General features: G+C 42.3%; 1 protein-coding gene across 1 annotated transcript in view; it reads left to right on the top strand.

Annotated features, from left to right (window-relative positions):
* LOC119779947 (thyrotropin-releasing hormone receptor-like) overlaps positions 1–26,665 on the top strand; it is a 32,313-nt gene extending 5,648 nt beyond the window's left edge. The window contains exons 2-7 of the mRNA XM_038279806.1: positions 5,630–5,717; positions 8,347–9,010; positions 13,525–13,657; positions 15,925–16,076; positions 26,130–26,253; positions 26,393–26,665. Coding sequence (XP_038135734.1) covers positions 8,628–9,010; positions 13,525–13,657; positions 15,925–16,076; positions 26,130–26,253; positions 26,393–26,551 — 951 coding nt within the window. The 5' untranslated portion in view covers positions 5,630–5,717; positions 8,347–8,627 and the 3' untranslated portion in view covers positions 26,552–26,665. The remainder of the gene's footprint in view (positions 1–5,629; positions 5,718–8,346; positions 9,011–13,524; positions 13,658–15,924; positions 16,077–26,129; positions 26,254–26,392) is intronic.
* Positions 26,666–26,868: the final 203 nt, after the last annotated feature.

Raw genomic sequence — 26,868 nt, 5'->3', positions numbered from 1 at the left:
TATTTGTTAATGTGTTTTTGAATTGTAAATGTGTTTTGCACCTCTCAGCCACCGTATAAAAGAGACATTTTTCCAAACACAATTGCATTGTCTTATTTCAAGTGCATGTTATCTAATTATCTTATTTTAAGAGTAAAAATCTCATTCCATTGGGAAGCTATCTCATTTATCTGCTGCAATTAAGGGTAAATACACTTAACTTAAGAAATGTTTTGCTTATTTCTAGATCGTTTTTCCAGTGATCCAGGTTCAGAAAATAAAAGAAAATACGGAGATCAGTTCCAATCATTTGCATTTCCAGCTCCACAACTCAGACTGGGGGCTAATCACCTCATTAAGTGAACAGGGTGAAGGTAAACTAGGCAGGGTTTTACTTTCTGAACCCTGTTGATCCACCTGTGGCTTCGACTACATGTAATGTCTGTGCTTTGTCTTTTCTTGGATGGGCTGTACCCAAAATAAAATTTCGCACTAAAGTGCTGCTCCAGTAGGGGTGACCATTAAGACATCTTTATCAGGTATTATAGACTGAAGAAGCCTTTTGTGTTTGGGAGCATCTCCTCAGAGGGTAAGAAGTCCTCATGAACACAATCCCTCTGGTTAGCTCACAGCAGAAAAGCTCAAATCCTTACAGACGTCATAAAAATGTAAATTGGCCGTCCGTATCAAATTTCAAGTGTTACTTGATCACCACTGTGGGTGAATCATGCATGATTCAAAGTGTTGCATGCTGGTTAATCAGCTTTGAGCTGAATAAAACTCCTAGAAAGCAAATGTTAGGCTTCTTTTAAAGGGAAACACTTAACCCTGCAGGAACCTGAAAAGCCTTTCAGGCTGTTAAAGTGTGAAAAGGGCTTTTATCAGATTCTGTTCCTGCATTTAGAAAAGTGTCTGCAGCATTATCAGAATCACACTAGGAGGCATCAGAAGAGGAAGAATAATCATTTACTTTTCATTGTTTTGTCAGATTGTCATGTCGAGGCTCCTAATGCACTGTTCTAATGCTTTGAGTGCAGCATTTTAGGAGCCTGAATGGTACATCTGAATATTACTTTTTAATAAGGATCCACTGTGGATCTCATTAGAGCGCTGTGCAGCTCTAAGCCAAGAAGGACTCAGCTTAACTTGCTTTGGGTGACACCATCAGGCCCTTCAACAACACATTTATTCATAATTAGAAGCATCTAGAGGGAGTCAAGCACTCTGCAGACTTTCAGACAACTGTGAAGTACACCTGTTAGCTGTCAGACCAGAAGGTTTGCTGCCATGAATGGGCTAACGGCTTAAAACTGCTTTCAAAGCTTCGTGGACCCTGAGAAAGCTGCACTTAACCTCAGTGGACACGAAGTCAAAGGCTGCAGATGTAATTGACTCAAATCCTTCCTTTCTCCTTAGAGCTGTTTGTTGAAACCACACAGCTGTTTACATCCACCTTTTAAAGAGGTCCTGACCCCAATTGGTCAGAAGATTAAATTATAATTCAGCCTTCTTTGTACCAAACCTTCCCTTCAATTGTGCTGCAGCCATTTGCCACAGGAGTCCAGCAGAAAACTTCCTCTGAGAAAAAAAAGGTAAAGGAAAAGTAGAGTGTCCGACCCCTGTAAGGTTTTCAGCAGTTTGTAACCCCATAGTTATTCCTAATGATAAATCATAACAAGGATGTCCGGTTTCATACCAGGATGAACCATGTATGCAACAGATCACCAACATTGTCATTTAGATGAAGGGTTAGGCTCATGGATGGATGTAGCCCCATCATCGCTCTGCTCCACTGCAGGGATGTCGTATCTATAGTTGTTTGGGTTTTGTTTGTCTTAAGTCTCTGATTAATCCCTTGTTCAATTTTTCTGCATTAGTTTTAGTCAGGTGTTGGCATATCTGTCATGATTTATCTAAGATCTGACCCACATGCAGAAGACCAAGCAGAGAGACCAGGGAAAAGTTTAACAGGTTTTATTTTGAATAGGTTGAGAAGAGTCCAGTGCTGCTCTGAACACTGCTGAACTGGGACTGAAAAGTGAAGGGGTAGATTCTGTGGTTAGTTCAGGCTCAGTGGGAAATTTGTGTCTTTGACTTGAAGAATGGAATTAAGGCAACAGGACTCATGTTTCCAGAAAAAGGTGTCTCTTGTTGAATCCAGTCAGTGTGGGTTGTTCCAGTAAAGACTTGCTCGTTGGAGGGCGGACAGGGTTTACCCAGGTTGCTGTGTTTCCTTGAGGAACAGAGGAGCTGACTGCCACTTAGTTTCCCTGAGGTACTTGAACGGTTTCTTGTGGAGAAGAATCCCCTGCTAAGAGAGAAGCCCCAAACAATCCTTGGTTAAAAGTAGATCCAAACCACTAGCTTAAATCCTCAGCTCAGTTTGATGCTCAGAGAATCCTTCCAGGGGGGAGAAGGTCCAAAACATCCAGTTTGCAGGATGACTTCCTGCCGAGAGGCAAAGACAAAAACAGCAAGGTTAAAACTCAGGTGACAAAAGCTCAGTTTGACTCAGCAAAACTCAGCTTGGCTAGAGTACCCAAAACTGGCTAACACTCTGGCGTCGAGGTAGTGGCAGTCAGCAGCTTAAGAGTCCTCCGGTAATGAGGCAACAAGCTGCAAGTGTGCAGGAAGGCCTAATGAGGACAGGGCACCACCTGGTGGAGGAGAAAAGGAAACACAAAAACAACCCACAAAAACTGGATTCCTGACAATATCTAGTTAACACTTTTGGGTTTATCAGTGCCAGTTCAATTTTGCCAACTCATCCTTCAATCCTTTAAAGTCTGTTTCCTTTCTCTTCATGGCTTCTGTTCCCTGTGGATTCTCATTTATTGCCTTCAGTTATTTTTATTCTTTTTTTTTAACAGAGTCTTAATTTGACTCTGTTGATTTTAATAAGTCTTCCTCCCTCGGTATTTCTATCTTCCAGCTGCTTTAGCCACTCCACCTAATTTCCTCATTGTCTCACCTGCATGCAGTGCCTTTCTGCACTTCTCCGTCGGCATTTAGGATGATTGAAATTGTCTTCTGCCCTATACAGCCTCTGTAGGTTTTCACCTATTGTTATGAGTTATGGATCAGAACTGGATTCTGGAAAATAGCAGTTCAAATGAGTCTGTTGCAGGTTTGAACCCTATAAGAATGAAGGACAAGTAGTCAAAAGCACAGGGATGCAGATAAACAAATGATGCAACAATGGAACAAAAATGACTAAACAAAACTCAAAGCACAAGAAATGTGGGTATACCTATTTAATTGTCAATCTCCTTTTTTTAATATCCTCCTGTCTGTTCTAGGCACTCCAATTCTAAACTTGACATATGAGATCTAAAACATTTAATAAACTAGACAAATAAAGATGCTGTAGGCAGGAGGTCACGGATTAGCGGGCCGCTGTCCGGATCCGGACCCAACCTGATTTAAAACATTTATAAATTACTGCATGTTGTCCGACAACATTGTCTAACTTCACTTGCACTGTTCTTCTCCTGTTAAATGTAGTTTTTTTTTTACATTGGGCCTTGATTTTACGTTATTACATCATGTTCTACTCACTCATATGAGTTTTGTGTCATTTGGAGCCGTTCTGAAGATGTTCGGTTAGGTTATATCCAGGTAACGTCTTCCTATGGGCAACGACTTGAAGGCAGAAACTAAACTGTTCATAATTTATTCTTTATAGTACGCCAGCATTCATGACATGTAGGCGATTCCCTGTCCCCCAGACATTTTTGGTTATATTTTTTATATTTATTTTTTTTTAAAACAAAGCAGAGTGTGTATGACGTCATCCACGCGCCGGCTACGGTTCATTCATCCTGTCCGCTGAACTGCTGCTAGTTTTCCTCACATGCCTGGAAGATGTCTAGTGCTGCTACCACAGATGATCTCGCTCTCCAAATGGAATTGAACAATTCAGGTTAGCTAGCTGAATGAATAGAAGGGGTAGAGCGTAGCTGCCTGTGGCCCGGGCTGCCTGTCACAACTCCAGTCCGGCGCGCGGATGACGTCATACGTTTTTGTTTATGTTTAAAAAAAACATAAATATGAAAAATATAACCGCGGATGTCTGGGGGACAGTGATTGGCCTACATGTTATGAATGGTGGCGTACCATAAAGAATAAATTATGAAAAGTTCAGTTTGTGCCTTCAACTCGTTGCCCATAGGAAGACGTTACCTGGATATAACGGAATATCTTCAGAACAGCTCCAAATGACACAAAACTCATATGGGCGAGTAGAACATGATGTAATAACGTAAAATCAAGGGCCCAATGTAAAAAATACGGCATTCCCCTTTAATATGGTAAGGCCATCCGGGACGTCCAGGACCAGGCTGCACGTGATACAAATTAGCTGCTGTCAGTCTGGGTTGTTGCTGCTGCTACTTTTAGACACAGCAGGCAAACCTGTAGCAAGCCGGGCGATGGGAAAGAAGGAGAAGACGATGAGAAAAAGAGAGCAGAGAAAGTGTGGACTGCTGGAAGAACTGCAGTGAACTGGTGAAAGAAAAGTGAAATGTTGTGCTCAAAGATGACCCTGCACATTTAGAGGAGGTTTGGCTCAACCTGCTGCTGCGAAGCAGGATTCTCCACCATGAACAGAATCAAAAATAAATATGGATCCAGGCTCAAAATGAGCTCCTTGATATGTGCTTTAGAACGGCTTAGTCTCCATTCAAACCCAGGTTTAAAGCCCTGCAGGGCAGCATAAAGCCCACTGCTCTCATTAAGACAGAAAAAAAAACATAGGTCAGTTCAGGTGTTTTATAAAATATGTGAATCAGGTAGTTGTCTATATAACAAACTGAATGATTGTAGTTCTCTACTTAAAAAAAAACACTTTAGATTTTAAAATGAAAAAAAAATGTACGGTATATATATATTTTTTTATTTAAACATTAAATGTATAAAATTAATGCATAAAAACCTCATTATTTTTATTATTATTATTATTATTATTATTATTATTATTATTATTATTATTATTATTATTATTATTATTATTATTATTTCAGTGTTAAATTCTATTTAAAGTAACAGATTATAATTAAAAATGTCTCCGGACCTTTACTGGTTGATAATTTTCTTTATTCAGACCCTGCTGATTTTTAATTGGTTACCCCTGCTGTAGACCATTAAAAGCAGGCTATTGAACTCAGCTTATCAGGACAGAAGTTCCACATATTGACAGTATAAACACTGTGGATATGAGGGCACCGCTGTGTTGCAGTGGCTGAGGGTGCGACCCTGTGGCTGTGATCATTGGTTCTGCATGTCTACCCCCTCTCTCTAATCCAATTTCCTGTCTGCCTACTTTCAAATTCAGAAAAAAAACTATTAGAGCCCCAAAAAATCTGGATATGAGTCATGAAACTGAAGGCTTTATCAGAAAGATATGAAGCACAGGGTGGGACGAGGCTCAGAGTAAAGCATTCAGGCAGACCAAAGCTTATAGAAGATCAATAACAACAATTATTCAGGTTTCAAGTCAAGCCACTGACCACATGCAGCTCATCATGCAGACTAGAGCATCGCTGCAGATTCAAACCTTCTTCTTTGTCATCCTCTTACACTCTCCTTCCATCCCATCGTACTCTGAGATGATGGACTTTATTATGGTAATAATAAATGTCTCCTCTTCCAGAACCTCCATCATGGACTTTCTCAGACTGCTTAAGACCTATGGAAAGGAAAGGAGTGAAGGGAACCAGTGTCCATGCAGCCTGGAGAAGGTAACATATCTGCTGCGGTCAATGAGGCACGGCTGCAGACAGCCGGCACCACCAAGTAACCATAGCTTTAGGTGCCCTCTCGACATCCATCGGGTTATTTCTTGTCCAAATTCAGGTTCAGGCTAATAGTGTTGTAGTCAAGACCACAGCAACCGAGACCAAGGAGTACAGAGGCAAGGCCAAGACATTTAGAGACCAAAACCATGACCATGTAAGGTCTTGGTCTCAGTACTCCTTGGTCTTGGTTGGTGTGGTCTTGACTACAACACTACTGGTTAACTGAACAGATGATATGATAAAAGAAAATCATAACTAGTGTTAAATGTGATGATACAGCGTGAAAAGGCCAATTTGTTAACGACTGAGAGCGCCGCTAAATATTTTTGGCGCCTCTGCCTGCAGGAACCTTTACAAGGAGTGAGATCCTTTGAGCCAGTGACTGAACAAAGTTGAAGGATCCCTCTTTACTGTTAGGGATCTATGAGTCAACATGTCAGAGGTAGCCTTAAACATTCAGGGTGGGGGTCTGTGGTGGGAGCGGCTTAGTTGTCTCTTTTTCAACGCTTGGTTCGTACCGTTTGCAAACAGAACGTTCAGACCCAAACCTGCATCTGTTGGACAACGATGTAAAGGACGTCTCCTGTACCAAAGATGATTTCAAATAGCAAGACCAGGAAGATAGAGCAGCTGGCCTATTTGGAGGACTGCGCAGTTGTGGGAGAACATCAAGAAGGTCTCCAGTTCGATATCACCCTGGGCTATAACTGCACAGCCTGTCCATGTTTTCCCTGTACTCTCTGGTTTCTCCAGTTTCCTCCTACAGTCCAGAGATGTGACTTTTAGGCTAGTGGTTCTCTTTAAAATGCCAGGGCTTCTTCAGGGACCAGTGATAAATAGAGATATTCTACAAAACCTTCAGAATCAGCCTGATCCTTGAAATCACTGCTTCAGCTTTATAAACACTGGGTAAGAGCAAGATGTCGACTGCCCACAGTGATTAGTTTATGTCAGGGTCTGCACGTTTCTATTTATACATTGATTTGAATTTGGTGAGACAATGTAAAAGGGTAACGTTTTATTTCTTGGAAAAACTGCTTTGGTTGGCCGTAGGATCAGGTCCGCCTGTTGATCCAGTGGCCCACAGACCCTCTCAGAAGCAATTATCTGAGTGGCTTCAATCTTCCACATCACCTCAGGAGGAGGTTCACCACTGCTGGATGTTCCCCATGGTTTCCTGCAGATGACCCAGTTCTGTCAAAATTACACAGATGGCCTCACTGATTGATGGCCACAGCTGACCATAAACTGCAATGTTCTGAAATAAGCTCAACCATCAACACTCCTCCAAAATGTTTAATAGAGGAGACCTTTTTATTTAACTTCCAAATCAGGTAGAATTAATTCCCCCTGGCTGAACAGGTAGCAACTGACTGACTGTTCATTGCTGAGCGTGTCACGCTCTGGCGTTGGGGTGCTGGGACTAATAACTCTAACTGGCAAACACCTTCCTGTTCCAGACCAGATCTATGGAGCAGATTGTTGATGTGATTTTCTGATATCTCCTGGAACCTCAACTGTTCTGGCAAAGTTTCAATTCAATTAAATCCTGTTTATTTCTATAGCGCCAATTTACAACACATGTCATCTTAAGTTCACCAGATCATACAGTCAAATTGATTCTAAGTTTTCTATCTAAGGAAAACCAGTATATCGCATTGACTCATTGACTCAAATACAATCCCTCACACTAAGCATGCTTGTAGCGACAGTGGAGAGGAAAAACTCCCTTTGAACAGGAAGAAACCTCCGGCAGAACCAGGCTCAGTGTGAGCGGCCATCTGCCGAGGCCGACTGGGGTTTAAGGAGACAGAAGCAGAGATACAAAAAGCAGCTGTAAAAGGCGGCCCCGTCCAGGAAACACACAGCCAGGCAGACGAGCTCTGAGCCAGCTCCAATGCCAGAGGATGAAGAGAGCACATCCAGCCAGTCACGGTCAGATAGACAGGACTACACTGGAAAACAGGCCGATCTCCAACATCTATAAACAAGGGTGTTGATGGCAGCAGCACAGCTGATATTTCTCTACAGGATAGCGTCACAGCCAAACAGGAACAGACAAGGCAAAGCTACTCTGAGGAAAAGCAGAGAGCATAACATTAGAGATTGAACTAACAGATTCTGCAGATTGGGAGAATAGAGATAGAATGAAGCAGAATGATGAAATAGGGGTCCCTATGTCCTCCAGCAGTCTAAGCCCATAGCAGCATAACTATAGAGATAGCTCAGGATAACCTGAGCCACTCTAACTATAAACTTTATCAGTAGACAGGGTGTCTGACTCACAGACTAAAACTGGTAGTTGGTTCCACAGGAGAGGAGCCTGATAACTAAAAGATCTGCCTCCCATTCTACTTTTAGAAATTCTAGGATATCGTAGGAAAGATTCTAGGAATTTTTGTCCCTTTAACTCCCAGTTCCCCAGTTCCAGTCCTTGAGGTCCTGAAACTTATAAATGTGTCTTTCCTTGAAGACATCCAAGTCAGTTGATGATGTCATTAGGCTGACTCTGGAGAACCAAAATATGCAGGACAGGATCCCTGCTTTAACTAAACCCTGCTTCTGTTTTCAGGTGACTCCTTTGTGGACTGGGACAAGTTCAGAAGTGCTGGGATAAATCGGGTTCTCTGCATTAGACTGAAGAGCTGCTTTGAATGGGACTTTCATACCAGAGACCAGAGAGGAACAGGAATCGCTCTACTCAGAATTCACTGCAGCTTGTTCCTCTTCCTAACCAGAACCTTCCAGCCTGGATACACGTGAGAAGGTCAGATGGCCACACTTTGGGTTTCCCAATCTTCTCAATCAGTTCAGATTAAATGAGCTTCGCTGCTGCTTAACAAACTGGCAGAGATGACCCAAAACTTCAGCTCCAGAATTGATACCCCGACCAACATCTCCCTGAGCTCCACCGTCGCTGTCTCCGACTCATTGGAGTATAAGACCATTTCTGTGTTCCTGGTCCTGTTGGTGTGCTGTGTGGGCATCGTGGGGAACATCATGGTGGTCCTTGTGGTGTTCACGACCCGCCACATGAGGACGCCCACCAACTGCTACCTGGTGAGCCTGGCCATAGCTGACCTAACGGTGCTGGTGGCAGCAGGGCTCCCCAACGTGTCCGACAGCCTGACAGGGACCTGGATTTATGGAAACGCTGGCTGCCTGGGGATCACCTACCTTCAATACCTGGGAATCAACGTGTCGTCATGCTCCATCACTGCGTTCACTGTGGAGAGGTGAGACAGAGCTGATCTTGACATTTATTTCTCTCTTTTGAATGTTTGCAGCGAGTGGTTGGTTCTGTGGGCGAAACGCTGCAAGGGTCGCAGAGGAGGACAGTAAAGTGGGCTCTGCACAGCGTGAGAAATGTCAGGGTCTGAGATAAAGAGGACCCAAACAGGAGGACATAGGTGGATGGCACTCAGCAGGACGTTCAGCTCTCATTATATTTCTCTGCATTTCAGTGAGCTGATGTTCAAAGGCTCTTTTAATGGTCATTAAAAAAAGCAAAAGTCAGAAAATAACTGGAGATTCTCTAAGTTGGGATTCATCTAGAAAGGCCTTTAAATGCAAACAGACACTTATGCCCACATGCTGTATTTCACAATCCTCTCAATAAAAGGTCTTGTCTGTAGAACCGGACAGCTTGTGTGGGCGGGGCTTGGTCTCAGCTGTGATTGACAGTGACTCAAACGTGACTGAACAACTTCCATGCCTTGTGACCCAATGACACCAAATTAAGGCCATTTTGGTAATTTAGACTAGTAAGTTTTGATGCATTTTCCATTATTTTAATTATTCCTATAAAGTGAATGTTTTTTTCCAGCAGCTTTCAGGTCATGTGACAAACTAACACTGAATTAATGTCAGACTATTCTGGATGCTGACTGTTCAGATGAAGTTGGTCAGTCTGCTGGTTAGTAAGACAGTATGCTGAGCTTTATGGACAGATCAAGTTGACTGCATGAGCTGATACTAGAGTTTCACTCAGGGAGCTGGAAAATGGAAGTCCAGTTTGGATAACACAGGTTGAGCAAACCTGTCTATGATGAGCAAGCATGAAGTGACAGTGGAGAGGAAAAACTCCCCATTGGGAATAAACCTCTGGCAGAACCAGGCTCAACATGGCGGTCTTCTACCGGAGCGGTTGAAATGAGACGCGGAATGCAGTAAGAGTCCGGGAGGATTTTAACTCTGATGAAGTTTTAGCCTAGATGGTGGAGGAGGGGCTGGAAATGGGTTGAAACGGGGTCATCTGAATGAAGTCATACAGAGCAACCACTGCCTGCGCACTAGGTAGCAGACGAGTTGCAGATTGGAGGCCTTTTAAGATGAACTTTGGATGCTGATTGGCTTTTGTGGAGGTGTGGTTCAAAGCTGATTCGCTGTTGTAGGCAGATGAAGGTGAGTAATCAGTTTATTCAATTGAACTTCCACCTAGGCTCCATAATACATCGGTTAAAAGTGAAAAAAAATTAGTTGTTTCACCTTTCCGATTCATGATCCTTTCCGATTAACTTTGGGAGGATTTGCCATCGAACTTCTGGCCAGAGAAAAAACACATAATATGTAGCCAACATTTCAAAGAAGAATGTTTTCAAGATGACTTGGATAATAGTGCGTTGTGACAAACACCAGATACAGCACTGGGACTTGATCAACAGCCGATACCGCACCGTGACGTCACAAACCAGTAGGTGGCAGTAGTGTTCTTTGACAAACATGGATTCCTCCAGTAAAGCACATTCAAATGAAGTTACACTTATCGTTTATTGAACAGTATTTTATAATTTCATATTCAAAGAGTGGACTTCTCCATTAATAGAAAGCCATTTAACTTATTGTTGGCCCGTATGTTAACCACTGCCTGTGGGAGGAGGAGCCAGCAGAGAGTAACAGCCAATATCCACTTTCAGATGCAGTAACCCCTATTTAACCTGACGGAGGCGCCAAACAGACGGTTTTAGACACACCTTAGCAGGATGTCAACAGATTAATGCCTGTGGCATGTACAGGTGCTGGTCATAAAATTAGAATATCATGAAAAAGTAGATTGATTTCAGTAATTCCATTTAAAAAGTGAAACTTGTATATTATATTCATACATTACATACAAACTCATATATTTCAGATGTTTATTTTGTTTAATTTTGATGATTACAAATGACAACAAATGAAAATCTCAAATTCATCATATCAGAAAATTAGAATATTACTGAAGACCAATAAAAACAAAGGATTTATAGAAATGTTGGCCAACTGAAAAGTATGAACATGAAAAGTATGAGCATGTACAGCACTCAGTATTTAGTTGGGCCTCCTTTGGCCTGTATTACTGCAGCAATGCGGCGTGGCATGGAGTCGATCAGTCTGTGGCACTGCTCAGGTGTTATGATAGCCCAGGTTGCTCTAATAGTGGCTTTTAGCTCTTCTGAATTGTTGGGTCTGGTGTATTGCATCTTCTTCTTCACAATACCCCATAGATTTTCTATGGGGTTAAGGTCAGGAGAGTTTGCTGGCCAATTAAGAACAGGGATACCATGGTCCTTCAACCAGGTACTGGTAGCTTTGGCACTGTGTGCAGGTGCCAAGTCCTGTTGGAAAATGAAATCTGCATCTCCAAAAAGTTGGTCAGCTGCAGGAAGCATGAAGTGCTCTAAAACTTCCTGGTATGTGGCTGCGTTGACCCTGGACCTCAGAAAACACAATGGACCAACACCAGCAGATGACATGGCACCCCAAACCATCACTGACTGTGGAAACTTTACACTGGACTTCAAGCAACGTGGATGAAGTGCCTCTCTTCTTTTCCTCCAGACTCTGGGACCTTGATTTCCAAAGGAAATGCAAAATTTACTTTCATCAGAGAACATGACTTTGGACCACTCACCAGCAGTCCAGTCCTGTTTCTCTTTAGCCCAGGCAAGACGCTTCTGACGCTGTCTGTGGTTCAAGAGTGGCTTGACACAAGGAATGCGACAGCAGAAACCCATGTCTTTCATACGTCTGTGTGTGGTGGTTCTTGAAGCACTCACTCCAGCTGCAGTCCACTCTTTGTGAATCTCCCCCACATTTTTGAATGGGTTTTGTTTCACAATCCTCTCCAGGGTGCGGTTATCTCTCTTGCTTGTACACTTTTTTCGACCACATCTTTTCCTTCCCTTCGCCTCTCTATTAATGTGCTTGGACACTGAGCTCTGTGAACAGCCAGCCTCTTTAGCGATGACCTTTTGTGTCTTGCCCTCCTTGTGCAAGGTGTCGATGGTCGTCTTTTGGACAACTGTCAAGTCAGCAGTCTTCCCCATGATTGTGTAGCCTATAGAACTAGACTGAAAGACCATTTAAAGGCTTTTGCAGGTGGTTTGAGTTAATTAGCTGATTAGAGTGTGGCACCAGGGGCCATCAATTTTGAACCTTTTCACAATATTCTAATTTTCTGATATGATGAATTTGAGATTTTCATTTGTTGTCATTTGTAATCATCAAAATTAAACAAAATAAACATCTGAAATATATGAGTTTGTATGTAATGTATGAATATAATATACAAGTTTCACTTTTTAAATGGAATTACTGAAATCAATCTACTTTTTCATGATATTCTAATTTTATGACCAGCACCTGTAGATAGTACAAAGGCATCTGTTGAGACACCATTGGTTAATTTGGGGGTGAGTCGGTCTTTAAGGGGTTGGTTGTTGTTCTGCTGCTAAAACCACATTGTGTGGAGTATTTCTGAGCAGTCGGTATCTCCTCTTCTGAGGGTCATTTTACAAACAAAAAGACTTTGACTTGGACTCTAAAGACTAGAACTCGAACTCGTGGTTTGAGCCTTTGACTCGAGAGCAATGAAACTAAAACTGTGCTACAGATCACATGTGACTGGTGATGCTCTGATGAAATGTTATTCTGGTGGCGCAGCTGTAATAAAAAACTGTAATAAAAGCCAAACTATTGTCGAGCAGACTGAGATCTGCATTAACTGATGTGATCTCTCATCATTCAAAACAAAAAACCTTTAATGTTCTACAAAAACACAGAAGAATCAGCCTCCTTTTCATTTAGGAAAATCACTTCCCTGTTGGCAACTTAAGACCAAGATGCAGATTTTAAAGGTGATTAGTTTGAATGCAAAGCGCTTCATCTCTGCTGCCTTCATAAAGCTGCAGCATGTCAGCGGCTGCTTCAATGAGAAACAAAACACATGAGAAGAAGACAGAAAAGACAAAGAAACTGGGTAAAAATACATAAATCAACTGAAAAAAATAAATATAGTTAGAAATAAATACTTCAAATAAATAAGATAGATTGGATATCTTAAGTAAAATAAATGTTAAAGTGAAGAAATACTTCGATAAATAAGCTAAAAGTATTTTTTATGTATTTTGTTGTAATTAATTTGTGCATTTTATTTATGTGATACATGATACATACATACAATACATGATATTTTTAATAATTCATCTATTTCTTCTTGTTTATTTGATCCCCCAATAAGTATGAAGTTCTCACGCTTTGATTTTCAGACATTTGCTCAATTTCATCCCTGTTTGTGTTGCTAGCTGAGCCTGGTGATGAGAAGAACCAGAAAATGGATTAAACTCTGATTCCCCTCAGATCCAATCAGGAAGGATTAGAGACAAACATCTCCTGGCCATGTGACCTCCCTCTCCGTGGCTCAGTTCTGGTTCTGCTGCTGCAGCGGTTCGTTGGCAGATGTTCTGAGCTTGTGTTTCCTCCTGACCTGCAGGTACATCGCGATCTGCCACCCCATCAAGGCTCAGACGGTGTGCACGGTGTCACGGGCTAAGCGGATCATAGCAGGGGTCTGGATCTTCACCTGCATCTACTGCATGCTGTGGTTCTTTCTGGTGGACATTCAGGTCAGAAAATATGACATCATCTGTGGCCTAATGACCTTATTTGTTGCTTCCTGCCCTCTCTGCTCCAGTTTATGAAAAAAAGTAATATTACCAATCTGGACCTGACTCTCACAGACACAACAACAGGGTCATAAGCAACATTATCGGTTATGGTTTAATCTACTCTCTGGTTTTAGTCTAATGTGATGTGATGTCTTGCACGCTGCACGCACGTTACGTACATAATATGTTCAGTCAGTTCATCATAACCCATAACCCGTGTTTAAACGGCTCACCATCATGTTGAAATCTGCCATGTGTTGCGGTATAAATACGGGCCGTTCAGTCACTTCAGTATCAGATGGGTTTAAGAGGAATTTTCCGCACCATTACATGTGCAAAGAGACATCCTAGTCTACAATTGCGTAGGGGGCCCACCAAATGTCAGCAATAGGGTCCCCAAGGCCCCGTCCCAACGAAGTCAAACCCTGGCCTAAACGCACAAACTTTTCACCAAACCAGCCTCTCATCCATACGAAGCCGGCGTCTGTAAACGATCTTTTTTTTTATTAAGCTTTCAGAGTGGGAAGATTTTGAAACGCCGTTTTCACGTTTCCATCTTTAAGCTCTAACCGCATTTTTTTTCTTACACGCATGCGTCATAGCGTCGCCTCTAAACACGCATGCGCGACACAGAATCACAACAACAATGGCGCCGTACTGTGTTGAATGGTTGCTGCTAATGCTACTCACCCTGCTGTCGGGCTTACAACAGAATCTTCTTCTTCTGGAATATCTCCAGGAAGAACAAAGCAATATAGACGACATAGTTCAGCAACTCAATTTGACTGAACCACGAAAATGGACCCGCAGGGCAACCATGTATAAATATTAGTGCGCATGCCCAACATTTCGTCGCCTATTTTTGCTTTGGCACCACAGCGCCACTTACAGGCCTGGCATACATTTTGCAGCGTTTTCATGCATTCGTGTGGACGATCACATTTATTTTACGTCTCCATCTTTACGACAAACGTTCTGGAAAATATTAGCGTTTCGTGTTCGTTTTGACTTCGTGTGGACGGGGCCTAAGAGGCAGAGATGGCAAAAGTATACTTGTGTTAAAAAATACTCTGGTAAAAGTGGAAGTACTGATTAAACTTCTTTACTCAAGTAAAAGTAACAAAGTACAGGCTTGTAAATTTACTTAAAGTATAAAAGTAAAAGTAGAAACCACTTTTTTCATGCCGTTGCCTACATTTTAAATGGATGTCTGCCAATAGGACTTGTGTTCATTTTCAATCATCTCGTCGTCCATGCTACTATGCTAACGCCACCGCCACCAAGCTGCAATGATTTGCCGTGAATGAATACCGCCGAATCTGTCCATTCATCTTGTAGTGGTGCGTCTAATGCAACGTAGATTCCCATCCAATTAGATTGAATTTGGTATTGATGACATGAAAAATAATAACCGTAACTCCATTGAAATGATTCAAAACTAAAGTAACGAGCCAATTTTTTAAAATGTAAGGAGTAGAAAGTACAGATATTTGTGTAAAAATGTAAGGAGTAGAAGTAAAAAGTCGCTATAAAAATAAGTAGTAAAGTAAAGTAAAAATATCAGAAAAATCTACCGGTACTTGAGTACAGTGACGAAGTATTTGTACTTCGTTACTTCCCATCTCTGCTAAGAGGTCATGGGCCCGTAAGCAAATGCTGTTTCTGCTTACCGATAGTTACGCCATTGGCTTCATCTTCAATCTTTTCTCCTTTTCTCCCTGAAAGATGGAGTTGAGATGGTCCTGAACATGTGCAGCGTTCAGGCACAAGGCCAATCCCAGTCTTTATCCTCAAGTCCCATGTCAGGGAAGGTAACCCTGAAGTAAGGTCCCATATCTGAAGCGTCAAACTTCATCTCCTTCCAAGTCTTTTTCTAAGAAAAGTTTAGTTAATGTCAAAGAGCTGAGATTTTAAAGAACAGGTGCTTTAAACTTTCGGGCTACATTTCCATGTCAATTGAACAGGTTCAAGACCTGTGCAGTCAAGTCCCAAGTCACTCTAGTCCCTGCCTCTGTTAATATTAATCTTTTAGTGTGAGGATATTGACTTGCAACAGAAAGGATGTTTCTGGTCACCAACTGATGACCCTGTGTTAATAGTTTCCTCGGCCGCCTCTGTCGCAGGCGCTGCTTAGATTGCAGGCGGCATCAGAGCCCAGTCTGAGAGCAGCGTTATTATGTGCAGATGGGAAACCATTATGACCCTCATTTCTGTTTAATGCTCAGGTGGGACACGACGGACACGTGCAGTGTGGCTACAGAGTGAAGCGGGAGCTCTACCTCCCCATCTACCTCATCGACTTCACCATCTTCTACGTCACCCCGCTGCTCCTCGCCATCGTGCTGTATGGCCTGATAGCGCGGGTGCTCTACCTCAGGTAGGCTGGCCAGGAGACCAGGGACAGCATGGAGCCACTGGTCCTTCCCCCCTCCACACAGCCGTCCGTCAATGCACCGCATGAATGCCATTGTGTGTTGAAATGAGCTTGCTAATCAATGTTATTCAACGGTTACCATGGCAGCCGCAACCTGAGAGCAGAAAACCCAGTTTCTTTATGGAGGTGTTAGTCTGAGAAGGTCAGATAGGTCTGCTTGGTAGGAAAAATGAACAAAATGAGGTATTAATGACCAATCAGATGAAGAAGGAGCTGCAGGATTATTGCTAAGGACTGTTTAGAGGTTTTTAAACATTTACAGTGATTCATAAACCTTCCATGAGGGTCCGACTGATGATCAGAGAGGAAAAATCGATATATGAGCGGACTCTGATTCTGGTCTGATCTGTCAGCGCCAGCATAGATCACCGTAGTTTGGATCTGATAAAGTAGATATTTGGTCAAAGTTTCATATAAAGTGAAAAAAAAAATGTCTGACAGAAGCTGTGACGCAATCCATCTTCAGTTCCCCTCAGTCTCCATCTGTCTCCAGAATATGCCGACCTGTAGGATGGGTCAGAGTTGGGTCAACAGCCGCCAAGTTTGTTCTTGATAAACCACAAATTAAGCAGGAAAGTAGAGTTGGCAGGTTTCAGGTCCTGTTTTGTGCCAAACAAGCTGATCAATGAGACCCTGGACCTTTTTTAGAGGCTATGGACACTTAGCTGTATTTGGACATTCATTCAAGGAGAATAATAACTACATCAATCCTCATATTCCTCGTTGTTCCTCTTCTGCCTTCACACTAGGGTCAATAACTCCCTGAAAAAAGAAACGGGACACCTCATGTTTGTGCCAGCTCACCCGATTGCCTTTACCTGTTATCCTGGTGTGGATTTTCTTTAGCCCGCCATTGTGTGTGAAATTATTTTTTTAACTATTTGACGCAAATCTGCACTGAATTAGATGCATATTTGTGAGTGACATGAACACATGCAAAACAAATAGTTTTCCAGCAATTCACTCTGATACAAAATAACAAACTTTGCTAAAAAAAAAATAAGTATCTTAAACTGTAAAAATGAATATAAAACAATAAATAAATAGTGCCAATTTTTTGTGCAACAGCAAACTTGTGCAAACTTGTAAACATATTTGTGCCTTAAATGTAATGACTGTAGGCTACAGTTGTAAAACAGAAAAATAATCGTTAGCTCAATGCTTAATTATGTAGTGATAGTTTTTTTTTTCCACTTGTATTTCCGCTGAGCTCTTACAGGAGTGAGGAGTTGTTTGCTGTTGCTCTGTTGTCTCCCGCTATCTTCTCAGTGAGCAACAATTGGCTCTCCCAATGGGATGAGGGGATTCTGGACCGTTACATATATGTTGTCAGCTAATAAACGCAGGACAGGCTCCAGGAACAAGTTTACCATAAGTTTTGTATCTACCGTGCCCTTGTTCTTCATTTCTGTAATAGCTCCATTAGCTTTTTACTGACTATTTTTTACTTTCACAGTAATACGGGACAAAGTGCGTTACTTTTCCACTAAAGACTGGACAGGTATTTCTAATTCTAAATATGGAAAGATTCCGTTTTTCAACCCTACTTTACACTTTCCCAGTCAGTCTAAAGCTTCAGCTTCTAGGTCATTAACATCAGGATCCAGCCTTTCCTCTGGACAAATGTCCCCAGGCAGAGCGAGGAGGACACAGGAACCAGACCATGGAGGTCCTGATGTAACGACCGTCCCTGGAATCTGAAAAGTTCTGCTGCTCTAATTTGAGCCCAAATTAAGAACGTGAGGGATTTTCCTTCACTAAACTCGGCATATAAAAGTGGGAAACCCCCAGAAACGCTAGACGCTGGTTTTCACCAGTCCCTAGAATTTCTCCAGAAGTCTGGGCTGAAGGTGTCCTATGTTTAGCCTGCAGCCTCTCAGTCCAGTGGTGATAAAGGGTGGTGACCATGGTCCTCTGAAGGATTCAGTCTCTATAGAACTTTAAAAGCTACACTCACCGGCCACTTTATTAGGTACCCCATGCTAGCAACGGGTTGGACCCCCTTTTACCTTCAGAACTGCCTCAATTCTTTGTGGCATAGATTCAACAAGGTGCTGGAAGCATTCCTCAGGGAGTTTGGTCCATATTGACATGATGGCATCGCACAGTTGCCGCAGATTTGTCGGCTGTACATCTATGATGCGAATCTCCCGTTCCACCACATCCCAAAGATGCTCTATTGGATTGAGATCTGGTGACTGTGGAGGCCATTTGAGTACAGTGAACTCATTGTCATGTTCAAGAAACCAGTCTGAGATGATTCCAGCTTTATGACATGGCGCATTATCCTGCTGAAAGTAGCCATCAGAAGTTGGGTACATTGTGGTCATAAAGGGATGGACATGGTCAGCAACGATACTCAGGTAGGCTGTGGCGTTGCAACGATGCTCAATTGGTACCAAGGGGCCCAAAGAGTGCCAAGAAAATATTCCCCACACCATGACACCACCACCACCAGCCTGAACCGTTGATACAAGGCAGGATGGATCCATGCTTTCATGTTGTAGACGCCAAATTCTGACCCTACCATCCGAATGTCGCAGCAGAAATCGAGACTCATCAGACCAGGCAACGTTTTTCCAATCTTCTATTGTCCAATTTCGATGAGCTTGTGCAAATTATAGCCTCAGTTTCCTGTTCTTAGCTGAAAGGAGTGGCACCCGGTGTGGTCTTCTGCTGCTGTAGCCCATCTGCCTCAAAGTTGGACGTACTGTGCGTTCAGAGATGCTCTTCTGCCCACCTTGGTTGTAACGGGTGGTTATTTGAGTCACTGTTGCCCTTCTATCAGCTCCAACCAGTCTGGCCATTCTCCTCTGACCTCTGGCATCAACAAGGCATTTCCACCCACAGAACTGCCGCTCACTGGATGTTTTTTCTTTTCCGGACCATTCTCTGTAAACCCTAGAGATGGTTGTGCGTGAAAATCCCAGTAGATCAGCAGTTTCTGAAATACTCAGACCAGCCCTTCTGGCACCAACAATCATGCCACGTTCAAAGTCACTCAAATCACCTTTCTTCCCCATACTGATGCTCGGTTTGAACTGCAGGAGATTGTCTTGACCATGTCTACATGCCTAAATGCACTGAGTTGGCGCCATGTGATTGGCTGCTTAGAAATTAAGTGTTAACGAGCAGTTGGACAGGTGAACCTAATAAAGTGGCCGTTGAGTGTAAAAGATTATAGCTTTTATGAAGCATTAAGGTTCTTCTATGTTCAAGAACCACAGTCTGATTATTCCCAAAGCGGAGTAATGAGCAGCATTTGTGTCGGTACAATTAACCTAGACTTAATGCAAATAATTAGAGAGACCTTTAGTTAGGGTCACCGTGACGAATGTCCAAGAATTAGAACTAGGTGCAGCTCGGTGTTTGCTGTTAGGATGTATGGTGCTGCAGACACAGGTCCTCTGTTTCCTCTGTTTCTAAATCTAAAGGTTCCAGATCTGCAAAAAATTAGAATATATTAGATGATTTTTTTTTTAAACTCCTTTAATCACTCAGTTATAATCCCGATATATATTTATCTCAAATCAATACATTTATAATAATAAAATAAAATAAAATAAAATGCAATCATTGTTTTCAATAAAAAATAGGAATCATTATTTTGAAATGGTATTTCTGTTCTAGTTTTCCTCTTGCTCTAACATACTGTTGAAGTTTTAGTTGTTTTGCTCATTATCAAGATATTCTGCTTAAATAATTTGCCAACTCTGCTTCAAGGAAAAAATTAACAGCTATCCTTTTTTCTTCTTTCTTTTGTCATTTGAAGTTCCGAACAATAAAAGAATGCTCTATAAAACTTTCTCCCAATCAGTTCCAAATGTCATGAGTAGCGTGATAGTTTATTATCTACAAAGCGGTTAAAAAATGGTTACTTAAAGCAAACAGAAAGGACACTGATCTGGAACAACAGGATTAATAACAGAAACAAAAGCATTAAGTTAGTCAAACCATGTAAAGTTATCCACTGTTAATCACCAGCACCGTTGGTCAATGGGGGTTAATACACATCCTGATCTGAATGAATGAAATATTTTCATTGAATACTTTGTCTGTACAAAGTTGAATGTACTGACAACAAAATCACACAAAAACCAATAAAAAAAAAGTTCTGGAATTGGTGTCACACACAAAATCAAATTGGAAAAACACACTATAGGCTTCTCCAGCTTAAATGTAATGTCCTTCAAACAGGTACTGTGTGTGGCCTCCAGTTGCCTGAATGAGGTGGTAGATGGTCTCCTGAGGGATCTCCTCCCAGAGCTGGACTAAAGCATCCACCCACTGCTATACAGACTGTAGTGCAATGTGGCGTTGGTGGATGGATGGAGACATGATGGGATCAAGAGAACAAGATGGGGAGCGTTGGCCTAGTGGTTAGAGCAGTCACTTGTGCTCTGAGAAGGTTGAAAGTACCCGGTTTGATACCCTCAGCCTCCACTCTGGGTTCCTGAGCAAAAACCGTAACCCCACACTGCTTCCCGGGCCCCACACTATGGCAGCCCACTTCACCCCAAGGGAATGGGTCTAATGCAGAGAGTGAATTTCCCAAACTTGTTAGGACATTGCGCTTAGAATCCAGATTTTCTGTGTTCAAGCCCCACTCCCACAGACTGCCACTCTGGGTCCATGAGTAAAAGACCCTTAACCCCACATTACCCCCAGCTGCATAGCGGCAGCTCACTGCTCCCCAAAGGGATGGGTTAAATGCAGATAATTAATTTTGTTGCTCTGTACTTGTTGCAGTGTAATGATACATGATGTCCCTGGTGTGCTCAGTGGGATTCAGCTCTGGGGAACGGGAGGGCCATTCCATAGCTTCAAAGCCTTCATCTTGTTGGAAGTGCTTACACAATCTAGCCAAATGATGTCTAGAATTGCCCTGCATTAGGAGGAACCCAGGGACAACTACACCTGCATATGGTCTGAAAAGGGGTCTGAGGATTTCATCTTGGTACCTAATGGCAGCCATGCTACCTCTGGTGAGGACATGGACTGCTGTGTGGTCCAGCAAAGAAATGCCGCCCCGCACCATTACTGGCCCACTGCCAAACTGGTTATGCTGAAGGATCTTAGAGGCAGCAGATCACTTTCCACAGTGTCTCTAGACTCTGTCCCATCTGTCACATTTTCTCAGTGTTTACCTGTTTTCATATCTGAAGAACACAAGGCACCAGGGGTGAATGCAAATGCCAAGTGTCCTGCACTGCATTGGGCGGTAGGGTTGGGAATTGAAAAGATTTTCACGATTCCGATTCCCTTTTCGATTCTATGAAACGATTCGATTCTTTATCGATTCTTTTTTCGATTCCAATTTGGGGAAAAAAGGAGAACAAACAGTTTGATTATCAGCATCAACTGTGTTTACTTAACTATTGCACAATCTTACAAAATCAACAAGATCAAGATGTCCACAGGAAATGTGAAACTGGAGTAACATCTGTGTTTAAATGAAAAATTAATACAAGAACAAACTTAATAACCAACAATGTCTAATAACAAATGATGGGATAATAACCTATTTTAAATAACAAAAAATACTAATTATAAAACAGTAGTAGGGAAAATTAACAGTTATTTTGCAGAAAGATGAGCATATCTGCTTTTTCTGGAAGGATACGGGATCTTTCAGGGCTTATGGTGTCTCCAGCCATGGAGAACACCCTCTCAGATGGGGTGGAGGAAGCCTGCACACAGAGGTAGTTTTCAGCCAGTCCAGATAGCAAGGGCAGCACATCTTGCTTGTTCCAGCACCACAGTGTGGCGCTATCCCTGCAGGGGATGGAGGGCAAGCTTTTATAGAGCTGGATTTCCTGATCTACCCTCTGGGCTAAGGAAAGACGGGGCTTTGATTCACAAAGTGACCGCAGCTCGTTGTCTTCCTCCTCGAATAGTTCTTCCAACTTGCGTAACTTACGTAATTTACGTAACGTACGTAAAAAAACGTGACGTAAGTCGTGCTCCCTAGAGCCGGCGCTCTAGGCTCTGGTGCTGCGGGAATCGAAAAAAGAATCGTTCAGCGAGCTGCCAAACGATGCCATGGAATCGGAAAATACGAAACCGGTTCTGAACAGGAACCGGTTTTCGATTCCCATCCCTATTGGGCGGTGAACAAAATCCAGATCTGTGGATGTCGGGCCCTCATGTCATCTTCATGGAGTCTGTTTCTAACTGTTTGTGCAGACACATGCACATGTGTGGCCTGCTGAAGGTCATTTTGCAGGGCTTTGGCAGTGCTCCTCCGATTCCTCCTTGCACAAAGGCGGGGGTGCAATGAGCCGAATAAACCAAATAAACCAAGTTTTCATGATCTTAATGTTATCTCTGAAGTACACCCAAATATTTTAAACAGTTTTAAACACTTTAATTTCTTTAGGTAATTGAGGCCCCTATTTTGGCCCTTTAAGCTTTTCCTCTACATGAAACGCTTCTACCCAAAACATTCAAGAATTTCTTCATCAGATTCTTCTTTAATAGACAAAATAAAATCATCAGCATATACAGAAATATAAACAAAGACTAATGGCTTTTTTATTTGACGTAATATTGGTTCAATACTTCAAGAATACAACATTCCTGACATTGCATAACCTGGTCTTTTTACAGTGAAAGAAGCATGTTAAGCATTATTGACCTTCAACACACTTTCATTGCCACAAAGGAGGGTTTTAATCATAGAAGTGGAACCAGAGGAGAAACCCAAATAGTGGTGCTCCAACCCATGAAATCTTGATCAACAGAAATCAGACCAAAGTTTATGTCCAATAAATCTCAAATTAGTGAAATATTTTCTCTTACTGATCTGCCGGGACACAATATGACAGCTCAGCATGTATAACTTGATCAATGACCTTTTTCATTCTGCAGACATAAACCTTTCAGTAGATCTTTTAACCAGCACATAATAAACCTGCAGGTCTTCAGCTCTTCGTTTCATAAAGATCTCCCTTATAGGAAGAAAAGTGAGCTCAGCTTTAGGACAGCAGAGGGCCGGCGTCCCCTTAGCTACAAGGCCAGCCCTCTATCCCTGGAGCTTTAGCAGTTTCCATGTTCAACAGTGCCTCCTGCAGTTCTTACGAGGTTAAAGTATGCTCCCGAATAGTTTTCATTTTACTCTGGACATAGTCATTAGGAAATTCTTCAGTATTCTTTAAACTCACTGATATACAGCTTCCAAGGTTGAGTCCAATAACCGAGATGGATTTAAAGGGAGCCTCCATTTCAGACATATTCTGAAAAGCTGAGCATCCCTGTGATCTGAACCCAAGCAGATCAGCCAAAGCATCTTTTTTCTTTGCCTGAATATGACCTCGTTCTCAAAATCCGTGAAGAACGACAATATTAGTCTCTAATCGTTGAGTAAACTCAACGATTTTTTTGGAAACATTGTGTGTTTATTAAAGCTGAAGTCTGTAAGTTTTTAAAAATCACTTTTTTGTCATATTGGCTAAAACTGTCCCTATGCCCAGACAGCAGTACATGTGATATGTAACCTGTGAAAAAAACTGCTTCAATTGGTACCGCCTACTGCCTGTATTTCACTCTGGAAAGAATAATTCGGGACGAGTCAAAACAACCAATCACAGCCAGAGGAGCGTCTGATGGAGTGTCAATCACAGCTCACACACGCTTATTTTATTTGACCAACATCCCACCACTGCTGCTGGGACGTGAACTGAGATTTCACGGTACTCCGTAGATTCCAAGATACAGAAAGCCTTTTTTAAAAACAACCATTTAATAGAACAGTGTTAATGAGCCATTATGCCCCCTCATGGTGCGTTCAAACCGCACGCGGTGGTTGTTTCAAACGTGGTGGATTCACTAAAGTGAACTAAAGTGGAGTTTTTGGGGCTTTTACAAAAAATGATGGTCTCCCCAAGACTGTTCAAAGGTTGTTCATAGAGAGCAATTGAGCAGCAGTCTGTGATGTTAAGTTTCAGCTGTGCTTTTATTTTGAAATGCTGACAGCAACACCTTGACAGGAAATGACACAGGGTTGCCAGGTTTAAGGCAGGACCAAAGTGATGGGTCTGGGAGGCTGTTGGTTTACTAAATATCAAACAATCGTTCTAGCCGCTAAATAAGGGAAACATGCCAACTGTTATATTCAATACCAGCACAGGAATAACATGTGATGTTATGCAATAACTTTATATCAGGAAATGAGCGCAGCACAAACGTCTGCTGGGATGGTGATGTCAACGGCAAACAATAATTTTACCTGCAGAAATCAAGTAGCACTGAAAAAGAACATAAATTAGATTTAATTTGGAGCTTAATGGGGGATAGCTGACCTCTGGGTGACCTAAAAAATAAGCTTTACATTTTTCTAAACACATCAAAGATGCTCTTCAAACCTCTGGACACCCAAACTGGGCGTTGGTCAAATCAGCAAGGAAATCCTAAAGACACGCAGCAGAACATAACGGTTAGATTAAATGCAAAAACATCTCCATCCCATATGTTGCTGGAGTCTCTGAAGAACTCAAGAGGATTTTCTCCAAACACAAAATCCCAGTATATTTCAAACCAAGCAAGACCCTTAAACAGAGACTAGTGCATCCTAAAGACAAAACCCTGCAGACCAAACATGAGCAGAGTGGTGTATACAGCCTAATGCAGAGAGAAATGGTCTGATCTTTATATTGGAGAAAGCAAAAAACCTCTCCACAGACGCATGGCCCAACACATCAGATCGACCTCCTCCAGACAAGAGTTGGGGTTACATCTACACCGTTGATAGATTCAAATAATTGAATTATTTGTTCAACTCCTCATTGTCCTGTTTTAGAGTCATAAGCACTTGTCTGCTAAAGCAAACGTGTTTCAACTTTGCTGATTTAACCAGACAATTTCATTGCTGACACAATTTGACCATGATGTCACAATTCCTTCAGAAACTTATCATCGCTGATTAAAGGAGGCAGCTTAGACAGAATCATTCTTTTGCTTGGTTTATTAGAGGGAAGACAGTAGTTTCCATATTTCTCAATACAATTCCCCCCTCAATTAAGCTGTACACCTTATTTATAGAGTCCAGAAGCATACTGCCACAACTGTATCATTGACACTTTTACAACAGGGACGTTCCCTAACAGCTAAATCACACTCCTCACCCAAAAAGTCACGTCAACCGCTATTTTGATACAATGCTGATGATAGGAAAGGCTCCTAAAGCCTTTGGAACCAGTGCTAAAAGTGTGGTATTGCTCAAAAAGAAGCTCAATGAATGAAGACCGTGCTGAAAGTTTGAACAAATGAATCACCACAGTAAAAAGGGAAATCTTAAGAAAGCTCACACTTACAAGACGCACAGAAGAGACAAACAGATGGACGTATACAGGTCTCCGTCCTTTAGCCCAGCTACCTGGTGCCTCCTCTCTCTGAAAAAGCCTTGACGTCTGATAAAGCCTTCAAGAATAATTAGCAGATCAGACCAGCTGTGCAGGGAGCCTCAGAGCAGGCCCAGACTATCTCACTACCACTACCATGTCTGACTGCTGGTACCAGGGAGTCATAACTGAAGAAGATTTAATAGACACATATTCTATGGATCCAACAGTCAGTCTGCTGAACACTTTCCTCCAGAGTAGAGGGAGCTTTGTTGATGATTGTGATCTTTTGGCTCAATTCGATTCAATTTAATTCAGTTTATTTATATAGCGCCAATTCACAACACATTTACTCTCAAGGCACTCTACAGTTCACCAGATCATCCAGTCAAACTGATTAAACGTTTTCTATCTAAGGAAAACCAGTTGATTGCATCGACTCATCGACTCGAATGCTATCCCTCACACCAAACATGCTTGTAGCGACAGTAGAGAGGAAAAACTCCCTTTTAACAGGAAGGGACCTCCAGCATAACCAGGCTCACTCAGGCTCAGCGTTGGTCAAAGTTCTACTGATGGTCCAATATTCTTTTACTTGAAGATGGAGTCGTCATCTTTTTTCTTCCTCACTGATATTTGGCCGTTTTTGTCCTTGCAGCTCTCTGCCGAACTACAGTGAAGCCGGCGCCACCACGCTTCGAAGGAGCTGCCGGGACACGTCAGAGGCAGCACGGACAGGACGTCAGGGGCGGCCCAAGACGGCTGTCTCCTCCAGGAAGCAGGTTTGACCTCATTATCTCTCTGACCAGCCCTCTGGTAACAGCTGTCTGGGTGGCTTTTAGCTTAACCTGAACCAGCGAGGGTTCTTTAACAGTCTGATGATGATGTTTTAACCTCCTTACTTTCATGTCCTCATGCCAGCACTCTTCCTCCTCAGCCCTGAGGACAGAACTAATGCCTTCTTTTCATGGGGCTAAAACCTTTCATGGAGGCAGCGCTCAAATAGGGACAAAGAGAGAGCTTTCACTGTGTCTCAGGGACAAATGGTTCTGTTTTCTCTTTACGCCCATTTTCACCTGAGAGGGTTACAACCAATTTAGTTTTACCTCAGGATGATGTTTGTGTCCAAATGTAGTTTTTGGGGTTAAAAATCGAATGCTATAATCTTCTGATTTTATTCAGGATTGTTAAGTACTGCATATCTTCTGTCTATTTTTGCTCTTTCCTGTCTCTACCTCTTTCTCTCTCCCCTTTGTTCTTATTCCCTCTTTCTTTCTCATCTCCCTTTCCATCTTCGTGTCCCTTGTATACGATTTTACTCCCCAAATAATTTTCAGTAAAGTTTCATATAAAAGCACCAAGCGGAACACTATGGCAACAGTCATCATGGTGACTGG

The sequence above is a fragment of the Cyprinodon tularosa genome, unplaced genomic scaffold (assembly GCF_016077235.1).
Source record: "Cyprinodon tularosa strain WSP-4 unplaced genomic scaffold, ASM1607723v1 ctg1539, whole genome shotgun sequence".
In the NCBI taxonomy this organism is placed as follows: Eukaryota; Metazoa; Chordata; class Actinopteri; order Cyprinodontiformes; family Cyprinodontidae; genus Cyprinodon; species Cyprinodon tularosa.
Note: the sequence above shows the minus strand (reverse complement) of the source record. Positions and strands in the feature narration are given on the sequence as shown.